Here is a 17,845-nt window from a genome sequence, read left to right as displayed (position 1 = left end):
ACACACTTGTGGGTTCACATTCTTATTGTTCCCACCCTGGGGGATCCCCTGAGGCTTTCCCACAGGCTTTGTGGGATCTACCTGTCTTGTCCTGGGAGGCGGTTCTATTTATCCACTGACTCACATTATGAACATCTGAAGGATAATCTAGTTTCTGAATTCAGCTGTTACTTAACAGAGCTCCAAGCATTTAGGAGATACTCTGTTAAGGAGCTGAGGAAGTTCAAGGATAAATCCAGTGTCCTTCATCTAGCATTTCCTGAGTCCCTACTCTGTGCTGGACTCAGAACCAAGAGCCGTGGGAGGGAGGTACATGGATGAGTGACTTCAACAAACACGTGATTAGGACCTACTATGTGCAGGGCACTGTGTGAGTCACTGAGCAAAGAAATTAACAAGGCACCGTTCTCATGCTTAAGAAAGTTTTAATCTGTGTAATCTGGGAAGAGGCAAACATGTGAACCACTTAATTATAGCAGAAATAAGTGCTATTTCTGTAGCAGAGTCCAGAGGAGGGAGGAGGGAGCCATTACTTCTGATGTGGCCTGGCCGCTTTCTAGCTCTCTGTTTTTAGTCAAAGTGTTTAACCACTCTGTTCCTCATTCCAGCACTCTGACTCCCTCAGTGTGACAGAAGCTGAGGACAAGATTTAGTTCTCTTCCTGTGTGCCTATGGGTTTCTTGCTGACAGAACGTTGGTTGGAGTGACAGTTTATCCCATGTGTGCTTTTGTGTCCTCTGTCTCTTTCCTGAAGATTCAGCATGGATAGAATAGTGATACCTGATGCACAGAGCACCTTCGTGTTTCTACAGTTGTCTCAATGATATCTTTGATGGCAATTTTTCACTTTGATCCAGGATCATATACTGCATTTGGTTGTCATGTCTTTTTGCTTCTTTTAGTCTGGAATAGCTTGTCTTTATCTTTAATGACATGGATATTTTTTTAAGAGTACAGGACAGTTGTTTTGTATAATGGGCCTCAATTTTATCTGATTTCCCCTCATGACTACATTTCACATAGGCATGTTGGGCAGGTGTGCTAAGTAAGTGATGTTGTGTCTTTAATGCTTTGCATGAAGGGGAACCTGATGTCAGTTTATTCACATTCTTAGTGATCCCGAGTTAATGGCTTGGGTAAGGTGGTGTCTGCCTCCCTTTTCAGCGACAGAGTTACCATTTCTTCTTTGTAATTAAGAATGATCTATGAAGGGATGCTCTGAAACTCTGTAAGTATTCTGTTCCTCTTCAGTCTTTTGCACAGTAATTTCAACATGCATTCATGATTCTTGCTTGAATTAACTATTATTATTGCACAATTATTTTCTTTCCCAATTATTTCTTCTACATTTATTACTCTTGACATCGTACTCTAAGGAAGAGCTTTCCCTGTTCCCCTATTTATTTATTATTCAGGAAGTACTTATGAATTTTTATTTTATTCAATGAGTCATAATCTACTACTGACATTATTCATTCTGATATTCAAATTCTCCCTGATTTAGCCAGTGGAAAAACCTTCAGGAAAACCTGGTATCCTTTTGACATTTTTCTGTCGTCTTTTGACCACTTCTTCCTTCCTGGCACAAATAGGTGTTACAGGCTCAAATTGTTCTTTCTCTCCCCCAATCCTGGAATCAGCCATTTCTCTAAGGAGCTCTGATTTCTCTTAGTCAAATAGTATTTAAAGGACAAAATTGGTCACCAGGTGAACTCATTGCTGCTGAGGTGTCATTGCTTCTAGGAAATTTCATATTGGTTGAACTCATCCTATGTGTATGTGTGTGTGTGTGTGAGAGAGAGAGAAAGAGAGAAACTATGAGTTCACACTGATAACTGTCATTCAAATCCAATGTCCACAGTGTTCCTCTTTGTCATCCATTATTCCATATTTCTGTTTCCTTCATCTACAGTGAAAACTTTGGCTCCCAAAGTTTTAACATATTCTCTCGTCCTACAATACATACATATTTTCAGAATTGATACCTGTGTGCTACTATGAAAAAAAAAAAAAGAATCCACTAAGTTAAAGATTTTTTTTTATAGCTCTATTTGTTTTTAGATGGAAGTTATTTAGTCAAAGAACTTTGTTTAAAAGTTACTAGAGGGTGTGCGTGGGTGGCTCAGTAGCTTAAGTGTCCAACTCTTGATTTCAGGTGAGGCCATGATCTCAAGGTCCTGAGATGGAGCTCCCTATTCCCCTCCCTCTCCCATCCACTCTGTGCTCAGTGGGGAGCCTGCTTGGGATTCTCTCCCTCTACCTCTCCCCACTGCTCACTTGCGCACATGTGCGCATGCACACACACACACATACATATACTCTCTCTAAAATAAAATAAATCTTTTTTAAAAAGTTGTTAGGAGGGGTGCCTGGGTGGCTCAGTCATTAAGCGCCTGCCTTTGGCTCAGGTCATGATTCCAGAGTCCTGGAATTGAGCCCCGCATCAGGTTCCCTTCTCGGCAGGGAGTCTGCTTCTCCCTCTCCCACTCCCCCTGCTTATGTTCCCTCTGTCACTGTTTCTCTCTTTGTTGAATCAATAAACAAAATATTTAAAAAAAAAGTTAGGATTGATTAATTTTTTTAAAATTTTATTTATTTGATAGACAGAGATCATGAGTAGGCAGAGAACCAGGCAGAGAGAAAGGGGGAAGCAGGCTCCCTGCTGAGCAGAGAGCTTGATGCGGGGCTCGTTCCAGGAACCTGAGATCATGACCTGAGCTGAAGGCGGAGGCTTAACTGACTGAGCCACCCAGGCACCCCAGGATTGGTTACTTTTAACCCACTTCAGAATAGTTGTATTATTTATTTGAAATAAGTTTTGCCTATTATTGAGCTTCATGTAAGTAGTCACACACTGTTTACCCTTCTGTTTCTAGTTTCTTCTGTTCACCAAGATTCTTGAAGATTTATCCATGTTGCGAATAGCAGTTTTCGTCCCAATTGTTATAAAGTATTTTGAATACCACATTTATCCATCATCTACTGATGATGAATATTTGGTTAATTTTATTATTTTATTTTATTATGAATAAAAATGCTATGAACATTTTTTTAAAAGATTTAATTTATTCATTCAACACAGAGAGAGAGATCACAAGTAGACAGAGAGGCAGGCAGAGAGAGAGGAGGAAACAGGCTCCCCGCTGAGCAGAGAGCCCGATGCGGGACTCGATCCCAGGATCCTGAGATCATGACTTGAGCCCAAGGCAGAGGCTTAACCCACTGAGCCACCCAGGCACCCCTGCTATGAACATTCTTATACATGCCTTTGGATGGAATGAAGTAATCATTTTGGGTACCTGGTTCTCCTGGCATCTGTGTCTATCTATATCGATCTATGTTTAGCTTTGGTAGATAATGCCAAATAGTTATTCAAAGCAGTTGTTGAATTTATATTCCTGCCAGCAGTGTAAGAGTCTTCCAGTTCTTCCACATCCTCACCAGCACTTAGTATTGGCTGTCTTTTTAAAGATTTTATTTATTTATTTGGCAGACAGAGATCACAAATAGGCAGAGAGGCAGGCAGTTGGATGTGGTGGGGGGAGGAGCAGGCTCCCCGCTGAGTGGAGAGCCCGATGTGGGGCTCGACCCCAGAACCCTGAGATCATGACCTGAGCCGAAGGCAGAGGCTTTATCCCACTGAGCCATCCAGGTGCCCTTGCAGTCTTTTTAGATTTCAGCCTGTCTTGGCTATTATTGGGCAAGAGTTCAATTGTTTTTGAGAAAGATGCTATAGGGTATTTTCTAACTGGCCTGATTCCATTAATTACCTGTATTTGAGGTTGGTTGGTTGGCTTACAGTGTTCCAGGCTGTTCTCAAGGGTATAGGTAACTTAATGGTGTGCCTTTTCTGAAGTCCAGATGCATTATTGCTTTAGGTGCTTTAGTAAGGGTAAGAGATAGTCTTAGGTTACTTTAGTATTGTGAGAATGGGTACAAGTAGGAAAAACAGGTTAAGTGAATACCTCATAAAAGAACAACGAGAAGGTTTGGAACACAAACCACCTCAGAAACCTCGACCTTTTTAAACCCTCAGCACTGGAATCAAGAAATCTCACATTCTAGTGACTTAGCTACTCTTCTCTACTTTGATTGTTCCTGCTGTCCTGGTTCTTCTGCCTATAACTGCTCCTTATATTAACCTTGTGTCTGTTCCTTCTAGCCATTGCTCTAGCTACGAAGTAGGGGACTCACTCCCTAACCCCTTCCCATCAGGCCACTTTACAGGCTTTAGCCATACATTAACCTACTCTGAGATAGGTTTCCATCCATAGTCCATCCACACCGGTTAGGTTGGCCACAGGAAACAGGAGTTCCTGGTATCAACATGGTAACTTAGGAGAAAGGAATTCCCTTAAAGTGGGGAAAGCAGGCATTCTGAGTGTCTGCTAATTTGTGTATATTATATTCTAATTCAGCAGACGTTTCTTAAGTCCTCTCCTTTTTTGCCAATAGAGGAACTCTGTTGAAAAGGGAAATGAAGCTATACCAGTTCCTTTTATATGTTCCCAAATTATATATTTTTATATATTGTGGACACATTATCTGAAGAACAGTGTCAAGCTCAAAGTAAATTTTATTCTATAGATGGGGGAGGGCATGAGCAGGTTTTAGTATGTATGAGATCTATTTGGATTTTACTGTTCCATTTTAAAGATGAGGGAACTGAAGTCCAGAGATGCAGACAGATTTGCCCAAGGCCAGGAAGTGGCAGGGCCATGACTCACATCTAGGTCTTCTGGTTCCATAACTCCTACCCCACACTGACTGGGGAGACATGGTCTACCTCAGTGCCCAAATTATTAAGAGTACAAGGGAGAGTTGACAAAAGGAAACTTCAGCCAAGACAAGTGGTAGGATTTAAGAGAAGATTTGGGAAACTTCCTCAAGAAATGGGTTTGGAACTGAGTTGTGTAGGCTTAGTAGGGTTCAAAACGATATGGAGAAGGGAGAGTGGTGCAAAAAAAAAGGTACAGTTGTGGGGAAACAGATTTCCCAGGGGCAGAGAAGCTACTTGTGTTGATGGGTTAGTAGGTTTCTATGTGGCAAAGGAGAGCGAGAGATTAGGTATGGTAGGAAGTTGTTAGGAGCTTTGAGACTATGACAACTTCCAAGTTAAAAAAAAAAAAAAAAATCAGACATGGCAGAAGAAAGCCCAAAGTCATTTAGTGACTCTTTAAAGAGTCTAGGCTGGGGGTGCCTGGGTGGCTCAGTTGGTTGAATGTCCAACCCTTTGTTTCGGCCTAGGTCATGATCTCAGGGTGTTGGGACCAAGCCCTCCATTGGGGCTTCATGCTCAGTGACGAGTCTGCTTGAGAATTCTCTCCCTCTTCTGCCCCTGCCCCTGTGCTCTGTCTCTCAAATAAATAAATCTTAAGCAAACAAATAAACAAAAATGTTCCTGGCTGGAGTGAAAAGGACTAAGATGGAGATCAAGACATAAATTTGAGAGTCTTTGAAAAGGCAGAACCAACAGGCTGGAGACAGGGTAGGAGGAGATAGAGCTGCCACTTCACAGTTTGAGCCTTAGTGATGGGGGTGATCTGGTACCAGTATCAGAAGAGCAGAGACAATATGTATATAGTGGTGACGCTCACAGGCTTTGGATCAAAGCTGACTTGGGTGTATAGCCCCTTGTGACTTGGAACCAGTGATTGAGTTCTCTGAGTTTGCTCATCTGTTGAGTAGGGACACAGATTCCTACTACCCAGAGCAGCTGTGATGCTGTGCAGGTAGAGTGAAATTCCATGATGCCACATGCCTGGCATCCAGGCAATTACCAGCTTTTAGCTCCCCCCCTCCCCAGCCAATCTCTCTGAGGAAGTAGTAGAACCTACTTTAAATCTCATCTTCTTATGTATAAAATGTGCTTTGAAAAAAAGGAATTGGCTTTACAGGGAAAATGGGTTCTCTGGGAGCACAGTCATTGGACTTTGAGTTGGAGGACAGATGGAGCCTCTTATTTTTTGGCCTCCTCTGACATCTAGGCTTCAGTTAAAAGTTGAAGCCTCACAAAGGAGTTAGAAGTATCTTTGCATCCAAGGCTAGGTTCTTCCAAAGCAAGCAACTCTGCTGCCTCTCTCCTGCCTTGATGGCCTCCATCTGGGGCTATTTCTGAGCCTAAGGGGAAAACTCCATTGGCTGACAGCAGTGCAGTTTGCCTGTAAAACATGCCCAGGCTCCCAGCCTGCTTTTATAACATGTTTGGAAATTCCAGTTATCTCCTCTGAGTTCTACACACAGGGCAAATGGGTTTGGGTGGAGTTCTAGCAAAGGCTGCACGGAGACACCCGTTCCCTTCCCAGTTAACCCCCGCCGTCGGGAGGCTGTCTTTCTGGAGCTTCTCCCAACATGCTTCTCCTCTGGGCGGTGGTGCCTGCCAAAGACTCTCGGCGGTGCAGAGCCCAGCTTCGAATCCCTCCTCTGAGTCCCGGGGAATGGCCCGCCTCCGCCAGGCGCCTGGTTGCCATAGCATCCGCGGGGCACACGGGCCCATTGGCACAGGGCGGGAACCAATCAGAGGGCCCCGCAGGCCGAGGTGTTCCCGGGTGGTCCCAGGGCTGGGGCGCGGTTGGGGTGGGGGAGGTGCGGCGGGGCTGCTCCTGGGAAGATGAGGATGGCTCCTGGCCAGGGGCGCGGAATTGGCCCAGGCCTTACATCCTCTCCTGGGGATCTCAGTGCTACTTCCCCAGAGTCCCCGTCACACACACACACCTTCCTTGCTTGTCCCCCTCCCGCGTTCAGAGTTGAACAGTCTGATGGGAGTTATCCGCTAGGGAGGGCAGGGGTGAAGATTTGTTGCCACTTCATAGCCATTTCCCCCAAGAAAAAGCTCTGCAGCAGCTCCTTGATTGGTCCGGAGGTGGGCGGTCTGAGCCCCAGGAAGATGTTTGGACCTTGTAAATCTAGGGCTGCCCCAGCTTAAGATCCCTTGCTGGTAGCTACATGGTTTCCGGATACAAGGAACTGGGCCTGGGTGGTTGGTTTATTTCCATCCTGTTTGCCAACAGGGAGATTAAAACCATTGGGAAGACAGAACACTTGAATTTGAAAGATCACAGAATCTGCAGCCCCAGGAGCTGTAAGAGGTGGGGCAAGTGACTGTACTCTCTGAATCCCAATTGCCCCATTTGTAGAAACAGTTGTAACAAAAGAACCTATCTGCTCTCCTTGGTGTAAGTAAATAATACAGGCAAAGCAGTCATCTGGCTGGCCATAAGCTCTCAGTGAGGGACAGTCACCTGTTTCCAGAAGTGGTACAACAGTACTGCCCAGAGCTAGAGTACTCACATGAGTGTTTGGCAGATGTTTTCACATTAATCCAATTTTTGCTTATTCATTTAGTTCTTCATTTATTTAACCCATTAATGCATTCAGCATATATTCTCTGGGCATCTACTCTCGTAGTGTTCCTATTTTAGTCTTTGTGCCCCCGAGGTGAGCACAGATTTGCTGGGCATCTACTACCAGTCAGTTCATCCCTGTCCAACTGTATTTGTGGGATCCAGCCCCCAGGGGAGTTGCGACTTTCTTCACAAGAACTGTCGGAGTCTAGCCTGGCAGGAGGCTTGCCAGGGCATCTTGGCCCTGTGGCAGCTGGGGGTTTGGAAACGGTTTGCTGTAGCTCTGCCTCCTGTGGCTGAGGGGCCTGAACAGAGCAGACCCCTGTAGTGTTTCAGCAGCCCCAAGTCAGCATACACTTCCACAGTCACTTTTGCTCCCCTCGCCTGTGGGGAGGAGTGCCCCTTCTCCTGAAGGCCCCAGTCAGCCAGCTGGAAGCTACTTTCTCTGTAGTAGGACTTTTGTCTCCCAGGACCAGCCTCCTTTGCTGGTCTGCTGTGCTTTGCCATGCTGGAGTTCCTGAAACAATCCTGTTGTTGCTTTTCAGGCTTCTCTCACCTCAACACTATGTTCTTGTAGCCCCGTTCTCTTCTTGCCCTCACTGTGCATCTCAGCACCTGGCTCCTGTTGGGCAGGAATGGCCACACCGCTACTCATACTTGTTTCGGGATCATCTCACTCCTCAGGGTCCCTCCTCTTTGTACCCCTCCCCTGCCTCCAACTTGATGCCCTGGCTGCTTGGGCTGTGTGATAGAGACGTTCCTGGGGAGGCAGTCAGCTGGACGTCTGAGGGACAGAGCTGCTTCACACAGACACACTTCACAAATAGACATGTCCTGTGTGATAAGGCTATGATGCATCGTGCCATGCGAGCATGTGGGGCAGAGCAGCTGGCTCTGCTTCCAGAATCAGGGCAGTCTTTACCAGAAGGTGATGTTTGGGCAATCTTAAAGGATTTAGCTAGGTAGATAGTGGGAGAAAGGGAATTCAAGTCAAGGAAAATAGTGTTCATAAAAGCCTGAAATTGCCTTATGTTCTTAGAGAAAATATAATGTAGTGTGAATGGGGAAAAAAAGGGGAGTATGTTATTTGGGTTGAGGTTCATGAGTAGCAGAGAGAAGAAGTGAGGCCAGAAGCTAAACAGCGGGCCTTGAAGCATGGGGGAGCTTATGAAAGGGCAGGACATTCACATATATACATAAGGAAAGTGCGACAAATGGTTGCTAAGGAATGCGTTGTCTCGTTTGTCCTATAGCAGTTCTGTGAGGCAGACGGGGTGACGCCGTTATCTGCTGGTTACACCTGAGAGAGAACACTGAGGCCCGAGCACTTATCTTGCCAAAGGTCTCAGAGCCATAAAGCAGAGGGCCTAGGACTCACCTGGCTTCCTGGCTCTGAACCTCTTTCTCCTGGGCATGCTGCCATTGTTAACAGAGTCTTCTAGAAAGCTGCCTGCAGCTGGGTTGGGTGGATGCTGACAGAAGCCATGGGAAACAAATGGTCATTGATACGATCTTGTTGAAGGAGTTGTAGCCCTGGGATTTTGTGGCCTGTGGTGTTTGGTCTCCTGACCTAGTGCACAGACAGCAAGAAGCAGTAGGGAGCTTGGAGCTTCCAGTTCTGCATTTTCTTGACAAACTCCATTCATCAGGGCCTCACTCATTAATTCAGGACAGCATCTGCTGCCTGATACTGGCCTTTGTCAGGGGCTTGTTTCTGCAAGATCCAGTCCTCCAGGTTGGTCAGCTCTTTTGTCCGCAGCCCCAGGGTGAACCCTGGAGGTCAGAGGCAAGCCCTTTCTCTGTGTACAGTTTGTAAAATGAAATAACTTTATTTTTAAAAATCAAAGATAATGTCTAGCAGTACAGAACATCAGCTTGGAGATCAGGCAGACTGGGTTTTCTTTCTGCTGCTGCCATCTAGCTAGCTGTGGAAGTTATTTAAGGCAGTGTGGGCCTCAGTTTTCTCATCTCTAAAATGAGCACAGTCAAACCTCCCTAAAAAGATTGTTGGGATGATTAAGAAGAAATTATGTTTACAGAGTGCATTGGCGTACTGCTTGGATTTCATACCTCTTTAATATATGGTGACTTGAAATCCTGCTGTTACTGCTTCTCCCACTGCCACTGCTGCCATCACTTAAAGACTATTTGAAAACTAGAGACTATAAGAAAAAGTATTTTATAAACCTACCATCGCAGTGCAACTATCATTATTATTGGTCATATTTCCTTCGAATCTTTTCCCCCACAACTTCAGAACATATCAGATTTTATAGCATATTTATTTTGTAGCCATATCTATTATTTTTCCTTTGTTGTAGGTACATTATATTTATTTTTAATACAAATTTTCCTGATTATGAGATTACTGTATATAATGTAGGAGAGCATAGAAAAAGCAAAAGGAAAACCATACTTATAATGCATACCTCATTCCTAGCCCCGAGGCTATCACTATGAACTTTTTTTTAAAGATTTTATTTATTTATTTGACAGAGAGAGAGAGATCACAAGTAGGCTGAGAGGCAGGCAGAGGAGGTGGGGAAGCAGGCTCTCTGATGAGCAGAGAGCCTGATACGGGGCTCAATCCCAGGACCCTGAGATCATGACCTGAGCCAAAGGCAGAGGCTTAACCCACTGAGCCACCCAGACATCCTTCACTATGAACTTCTGATGTATCTTCTTCAGGTCTTTTGTTTGTATTTTTTTAAAGAGTCGAGATCATACCACATATACAGTTTTTTCTGTGATTTTTCAGTTCATAGGGTATCATGAACATTTTTCTTTATTGTAAGCATTATTTTCCAATGCTGCATAATAGTCCACCAGATGGATCCACCATAATTTACATAAGCATTCCCCTACTGTTAGAGATCTAAGTATTTCCCAATTCCTTAATCTAAGCAGCTCCCTCTGGCAGAAGCTAGGGCCCCAGCCACAGTGTCACCAGGAGGCATATAGTGAACTTGTGCTGTGTGTATGGTCCTGGGCGGAGGATGGGGGAACCCATTAGACAACTCAGGCACTAAGCCTCAAGGGAATGCGGAGGCTATACACCTGGAAATATTGACTAGGGCAAAATATGCAGGTGTTTCTTTGCCAGACACTGTCAGGGAGTTCACGTAAGTGCGGGTATCTCTGTTTCCTCTAGAGGCTGGGATCTGGAGCACACAGCTTTTACAAAGACAAGTCTCAGAAGCTTTGCTGACCCTTCTCACCTACCAGTGTGTTAGTAGGCCTCCGATACTAAAATGGCTTTTGAGCCTGTTACCTTGACTGTCAGGGGCCTGTGCTAATGACCTTTGAATATCATTTCCAAGTGGTTTTCACTGGGAAGGGGTGGTGAGAAGCTACAGCCTCAAGAAAGGAACTAGTGTGAGCCTTAGGAAGATCAGGGATGCTCTAGTCTTTGTTTTGATGCAGGCTTGCTCTGGCATCCAAGGCAACTTATTTCCTCTCACCAAGCCTCTATTGTCTCCCCACAATGTAGAAAGATAGGACTAGATGATCCCCAGGGCCCTTGCAGCACTGAAGTTCCACAGGGACCTGAAGCCTTCCTCTCGCCAGGAGCTGAAGTGAGCATCCTGATAAAGGTCACAGGATGCTTCTCCAGAGTCCAGAGTTTCTTTTAATTAGTACCTGGGGAAGCACTTACGCGTTTATATTTCCACTTACTTCCTCCTGGTAGCGGCTGGGATGGGTAAAGACTGAAAGTCAGGAAGTGCTGCTGGCTGGGTGAAAACACTAGGTTCAGAACCCCAAATGATTCTTCGTCACTTATGTTGTAGCTATTTTTTCTTTTATGTACTTGGTTTTTTCATTCATTCTCTCACTTAGCGGGTGTTAACTGAGTCCCACACCTTGTGCCATCCAGGTCTATTCTCAAGACACATGCAGTCTATCGAAGAGACAGGAGCAGGTATAAAAGGCAGTAAGAGAATTGCTACAATGGGGTACAGATAAGTTGCATAATGAAGGGAGTACTTGAGTCCACTTAGAAGCAAAGGAGTCTCAGTGGACACATTGAGCCTTTAAAGGATGAGTGGAAGTTTTCTAGGCAAATAAGAAGAGGGCATTCCTAGCAGAGGAGCCACATGTGCAAAGGCCCTGAGGTATGACAGTACATGTCATGTTCTTTGTGGGCCTGGAGGGTGAAAGGGGCAGTGAGCAGATGAGAAAAAGTTGAGTACTTTTCTTTGGACAAGGAATTTTCTTTCTCTAATATAATTTGTTTTTTTCTTTTTTTAGATCTCTTGTGGCTCAGAGCATAATCTGGCTGTGATTGGTGAGTAATTAGTATACTGAGAGCTATGTGTGTTCTGAAACTCTGTGGCAGAGTTAGAGAAGACTTGGTTGATCAAAGGCCAGGGTACCTCTGTGTGTGTGTGTGTGTGTGTGTGTGTACACATGTTGGAGGAGATTCTAAGAAATATGGAAGTCTTTGGTTGCTCAAGGATTTACTAGAAGCCCCTTTGCTAGAAATTTCTGTCCACATCATTGAGTGTCTTTTTAAGGTGGCCTCCCTGCCCCAGGCAGTGGCATTTGAGGGTATTAAAGATTTTACAGATGAAGGATATCATGTATAGAAAGCCAGACATAAGAGGGGGGAGAAGACTGGGCTGCTCTTGTTTCTCTGAACAAATCCCTTAATCCAGGTTCTTTCCTCTTTCTTGGGAGTAAGGGACTCTGCTCACTGCCTCCCACTGCCTTGTATTCCATGGCACTCGGGAACTCCCAGATGAAGTCAGCCTTCTGACTAGTTGAGGTTTCTTCTTCATTGATTCTGGATAACCAAGGTTCACTCTTTTTATGATTAGGCCCATGAGTAATTCCTTCAAGAAGCTTACTCGTTACTTCTCCAGGTAGACTAGTATCCATGTCACTGCATTTAAGAGGCACGTCTGTAGGGCCCAGCTGCCTGAGTGCAATACAGGCTTCTGTATTGCATATGTAGTATGATCTCAACTCTTTAAAAACTTACTAGTTGTGTGAACTTGGACAAGGTACTTGACCCCTCCATGGGAGGGCAGTAGCGCCTACCTTCTAGAGTTGTTGTGAGGGTTCCAGGAGTTAATATATATAAAGCACATAGAGCAGTGCTTAGCTCCTAGGAAGGATTTTAGAAATGTTCATTATTATTATCTGATATTTGTTCTAATTGCCCTGTTCTGGGCTTTAGCTCCCCATCTGTAAAATGGAGGCTTTAAAACAGAAAATCAAGATTCCTTCCTGCTCTGATATTTTAGGATCCTATTACAAACCCATCACTGCTTGCCTTCTGTTGGTGACTTCTGTTCCTGGCTACTTCTCTCCCAGCCTCCGACTCAGCTTCTGAAGGGCAAGGCCCCTGCATTTTCTTTTTGTTTCCTGCCGATCTGCAGCACCCAGAGCAGTGCCTGGTACTCTGCAGAGACCTGAGCACTGTTGTCTGAATCGAGCTTAGACGGGGCTCAGCCGCCTGCGGTGGCAGCAGTTGGAAGCACTACTCTGTAGGCCCGAACGTGATGTGCAACGAGGCAGAACCAAGGACAGCTGAGGAGGTAGGCTGCCAGCTAGCAGAGGGGGGCGGGGAGTAAACTGGGCTGGAGTCAGAGAAGGAGCGAGAAAATGTAATGGCAAACCTGTGCCGCTTTGCAGCCGCCCCAGATACTTTGTACCAGAGCTGCTCCAGCCTGGGTGTAATAAAGACAAGCTAAGCAGGGGGTCCGAGGTGGTGTGGGGGGTGCGGCCGCTGCTGCTCTTGCCAGTCCAGGAGAGGGCTTAGCTCCCTCTGTGACCAGTGCCAAAAGAAGATGGCAGGGACTCTGAGTACGAGAAAGCACACAGTCCCGATGAAGGAGGGGCAGGTGCTAGCAGGGTAGCAGGCTGAGTAGACAGAGGCAGCCTCGGGCTGTAGAAAGAGCATAGCCTGCGCAGGTAGACAGCCTTGGTTCACACCGGCTGCATCTCTCTGTGAGCCTCCATTCCCCCCTCATCTCTGTAACGGGGGGGATCTCCACTTTGCAGGACTGCTGTGAGGATTACTGTGTGTGAGATACCTGGTATAAAGGAGGTGTGAGAGAAATACGTGTGTGTGTATTTATAATTCTGTTTGCTTCTCCTTTCTCTTGGTCAGGGTGGGGAGAGGGGAAAATGGCTTGCCTAGTGTAACTGTGCTAGTGAAACCATTGTTACTTGGGAGGAAGAGATGATAACATTCTGGAAAAGTGGCCAGTGTTACCGTAGTGAGGAGAACATCAGAGGCCATGGAGAGCAAGTTGTGCCAGTGAGCTCCTGGAGGGCGGACCTGTTCTTTTCTGTTTTGTCCTCAGTGCCTGGTCTTGGCTGACAGTCTGTTGAATGCATGCTTGCAGAATCAGGGAAGGTGGGCCCAGTCACACAGCTCTGGGCCTGTCTCCCTGCGTGTGTGTGAGCTGGGAGCAGAGGCCCCCCACCACTGGAGGGATGGGCCCCTCCATGGGTGCCCTGCGGAATGCAGGCTGTGTGACAGGAAGTGCCTGTTGACTCTGGCAGAAGGCCAGGAGAGGGAGACAAGCTGAAGGAGGAGAGTTCCTACCGAGGTAAAGCCTGGTTCTCACAGCCAGCTCCTGGCCTCAGCCCTTCTACAATTGCCTACTTTAGATGGATTCCTCCCCCTCCAGTCTCATTCCCTGAGATCTGGGCCCTCTGTGCTTGGTGCTGGGTCTCCCATGTGGTAGGCGCAGAACAGTTACAGAATAGACTAGAACAGAATATAAGGGAGCCAAACTTTCCTCGAGTGTAGAAGCAGCTTTAGTGTCTAATGAATGTGCGACAGACAAACCAGAGAGGGAGGCGGAATAGAGACGGGTGGAAGGACATAACTCAGGACCTAATTTTGGAATGGACACTCCGCAATGTATGTTTGCTGTACCCATTTTATAGAGAAGAAACCTGAGACTCAGAGGATATACGGGTTGATCAGGGGTAGGTAGCAATAAATAGTAGAGCTGTCTACCTGACTTACCAGACTATTCTTTCCACCCTATCCAGTGCGGGTGGTGGTCAGGGAGAGCACAGACCCTTGGGTCGGATTGCGTGATTCTAGTCCTGGCTCCCACACTCAGGAGCTGTGTACTCTTGTATAAGTGGCTTAACCCCCCCTGTGTCTTGATGGCCTCATCTGGAATATCGTATTATTGACCTCATAAGTTTGTTATATAAAGTGCTAACAGTGCTTGGCACAAAAATAGAGGCTCAATAAACGTTAGCTGGCATTATCTCCATCATCATCATCATTATCATCATCATGTATGAAGATTTCAAGGAAGGAAGTAATTATAAGATGAGTATAAAAAGGTTTAATGCTCAAGGTAGGAACCTCAGGAGCTACAGAGGGAAGTGTCTTCCCCACCCAGAATGCCAGGGACCAGTGCAGAATCCAAGTGTAGCTACAGAAGGGATTTGTAAAACTTGGAGCCTGGGGACGCCAGTCTGGGGGATCTGGAAACAGTGCTAGGCCGGATTGGTTCCAGATGGGGCTTCTGCTATCCGCTGTCCCAGACAGGCATTCAGAACATGCACGTTCCAGCCTGAAGCAAACCCCACAGCAGCCACACTTGAGGTTTCTCTAGGGAACAAAATAATTCTACTCTGCTACTTCATTCACTTCCAGGTTTCTTTTTTCCCTTTCTTTTGCAGTTTGGTTTGGTTCTTGCCTTAATTTTCCAATGACGCTTCTCTTGACATATTCTGTGTCTGCCACGAGGCATGGCCGTGGCTAGACAGGATGGTGAGGCAGCGCGAGTTCCTGCTTCGGAAAAGGAGTAGCTGCTGGAGTGAGGCGCAGAGAAACTCAAGTGATGATCAGGAAGGAGAGCGCTGAGGCAGAGGCCACAGCTGGCCTGGCCCCTTCTAACTGTGCCATGCACTGTCCCGCTGGCTCAGTGGGCCCGATTCCTCATGTGTGTGATCAACCCGCCCCTGAAAGTTGTTCTGCGAAATGGCATAGGCATGTCAGGTGCCTGCTCGGTGCCTGCCATGTAACAGGTGCTCAGCAGGTGCTTGCTCGCTTGGCAGGTTTGCCGGGCTGTTTCTTTCTTCCTGCCTTCCCACCTAGGATTTCCCTCTGCATCTCACAGAGCTGGCTGACTGGCTCCCATTCGTGGGCAGAGACTGAGGTCAGCAGAGGTGACATGAGGGCATGTGACCACCACTTGCTCAGAAGATCCCTGCCTACCAGAGGCTGGCTTCCAGGTCTGGCTCCGTCTTTGGGGCCCTCACCTCCGTGTCTGGCTGAATTGGTTCCAGCTGTTTTGCTTCCCCTGGGAGCAGCTTATTTTGGCTTGAATGGGCAATTTGTTTGCCTTCTCTCCTGATGTGCAGTTGTTCAGCCTTCCCTTCCTGCAGAGAAAAAAAGAGCTGACTGCATTTCCTCTCTCCCCGCTCCACGCAGACCTTTGGAAAGGATTTTATTGGTGGCCTTTTCCTGGAGCATTCAGGCTTGCCAGACATGCATTGTTAAAGGGTTAGATATTTGGCAAGAAAGTGTCATAACCACCTCCTCCTCCTCCTCCTCCAAGCAAAGCCAGCTCTCTTACCAAATTAGAGCTGTAATCTATGTAAGGATCTTTTCCCCCCTTCGTTTCAGTGATGATTTCCAATTATTGAACCTTTGTACCTTTGTAATATGTGTGGCAAAACATCTGACCTTCACTTGAAACCCATCAAGCAGGGTCAGAGAGGAATTTAATAGTGAGAATTAAATCTTTTTTGACACTGGCTGTTCCTCTAAGAGGCCATACCTCCAAGCCCCAGGGGCTTGCAGAGAGCTTAGAGGCAAGTGTAAACTGTATCGTCCTGTGCACAGTGTGATTGGCAAAGCATAAATGCTTTATACTATCTCATTTAATCCTCAGAGCAAATCACTGAGTTGGTGCTGTTGTTAACTCCATTTTCTAGATTAGGGAAGCTGAAGCCTAGGCTGAGTGGTTTGTTAGGAGGAGTAAGTGTGCCAGGTCTTTAACCCAGGCCTCTAACTTCAGAGCCTGTGGTCCGCTACTCCCTATGCTGCCGTCCTGTGGACCAGTGACAGTCTAGCCTGGTTTTAAGGCCACCAGATAAGATGATCTCATCTTAGTTCCCCTTCATGTTAGCAGCTTCTGTCTTGTACCCTAAATGTCTTCTCCTTCCGATTCAGCAGTTCTGTGTATAATCACCAGATAGAACTGTGAAGTTGATGACATTGTTTTGGATTTTAGGATTCTTCTTCCCCCCTCTCATTGTCCCTTACTGCTTAAAAAATTAATTTACTTATTTAATTTTTGAATAATTAACGCACACATAGGATTCAAACTTAAAAGGCATAAAAAGATTTAAAATGAAAAACCTTCCTCCTTCCCTGTCCTCCTATTTGTCCAATGTACAAAAATCCTTCTACCACATGTGCAGCTAATGTCTGTTCATCTGTATTTTTCTAGTTTCTTTTTGCACATATTAAGTAAATGCTACAATATATATATTTTTATAATGTTATATAGTTTTAACCCTGCATTTCAGTTAATACAAAAATATACTTATATCATGCACATATTATATATAATATAAGATATAATATCTATATTATAAGATATAGTTTTTTTCTTTTCTTTTTTTTTTTTTTATTTATTTTCAGCATAACAGTATTCATTACTTTTGCACCACACCCAGGGCTCCATGCAATCCGTGCCCTCTCTAATACCCACCACCTGGTTCCCCCAACGTGCTACGATATATTTTTATCCCTCCTTTCACATCAGTGGTACTATATGGTACATAGTTTGTAGTGTCTTATTTTTTCTTTCAATAGTTTATCAGCATAAAAGCCCCCCCAGATAGCATTACAGGTATATAATATTCCAATGTACCTATGGATTTATTTAACCCATACCCTTTTGACAGACATGTAGATCATCTCTGATATTTTGCTATTATAGGTAATGGTGTAGTGAACAACCTTGTGTATATATGTCATTTCATTGGTGGGATGTTGAAGAATAAATCCCTAGAAGCAAAATTATTGTATCAAAGAGTAAGCATAACAATTTTGCATAGGCATAGGCAATTTTGCCCTCATAGGAATTATACCATTTTTCACTCCCACTAGTAATAAATGAGTGCCTGTTTCTGCAGCAAGAGTATGTCAAGAAACTTCTAGATTTTCACCAATCTGATGGGTGAAAAACTACTAAGAGTGGTCTTTGTTTTTGTTTTTTTTTTTTTACTTTTTAAATTGAGTTACAATATATATATAGTAAAGTGTATAGATCTTAGAGGTCCAGTTTGATGAGTTTTTCCATATGCACATACCTAGGAAACTACGACCCAGTACAAGACACAGGACGTTTCAGGTGCCCAAGAAGGTATCTCTTCTCATGCAATACCCCAGCCCCAGAGTTAACTACTACTCCAGCTTCTGTCTCCAGAAACGAGCTGTGTCAGTGGCTGAACTGCATATAAATGGTGTTACACACTGTGTACCCTTTTGTGTTCAGCTTCTTTTGTTC

The 17,845-nt window shown here is 45.3% G+C and overlaps 1 protein-coding gene across 5 annotated transcripts in view; it reads left to right on the top strand.

Moving 5' to 3' along the window:
- The window catches only part of SERGEF (secretion regulating guanine nucleotide exchange factor), a 223,613-nt gene that overhangs the window by 122,422 nt on the left and 83,346 nt on the right, over window positions 1-17,845 (top strand). For 2 of the 5 annotated variants that reach the window (XM_082747307.1, XM_082747309.1), the window contains one exon: window positions 11,592-11,628. The exons of 1 other annotated variant lie outside the window; for it this stretch is intronic. In XM_082747307.1, the coding sequence (XP_082603433.1) occupies window positions 11,592-11,628 (37 nt within the window). Of the gene's footprint in view, window positions 1-11,591; window positions 11,629-12,589; window positions 12,884-17,845 lie in introns of those variants that run through there. 2 more of the 5 variants (XR_014316070.1, XM_082747310.1) reach the window with 2 other exon arrangements.

Source organism: Mustela nivalis (assembly GCF_964662115.1).
Source record: "Mustela nivalis genome assembly, chromosome: 9".
Lineage (NCBI taxonomy): Eukaryota > Metazoa > Chordata > Mammalia > Carnivora > Mustelidae > Mustela > Mustela nivalis.
The sequence above is the reverse complement of the archived record's forward strand: the minus strand, read 5'-3'. Positions and strand labels throughout refer to the sequence as shown.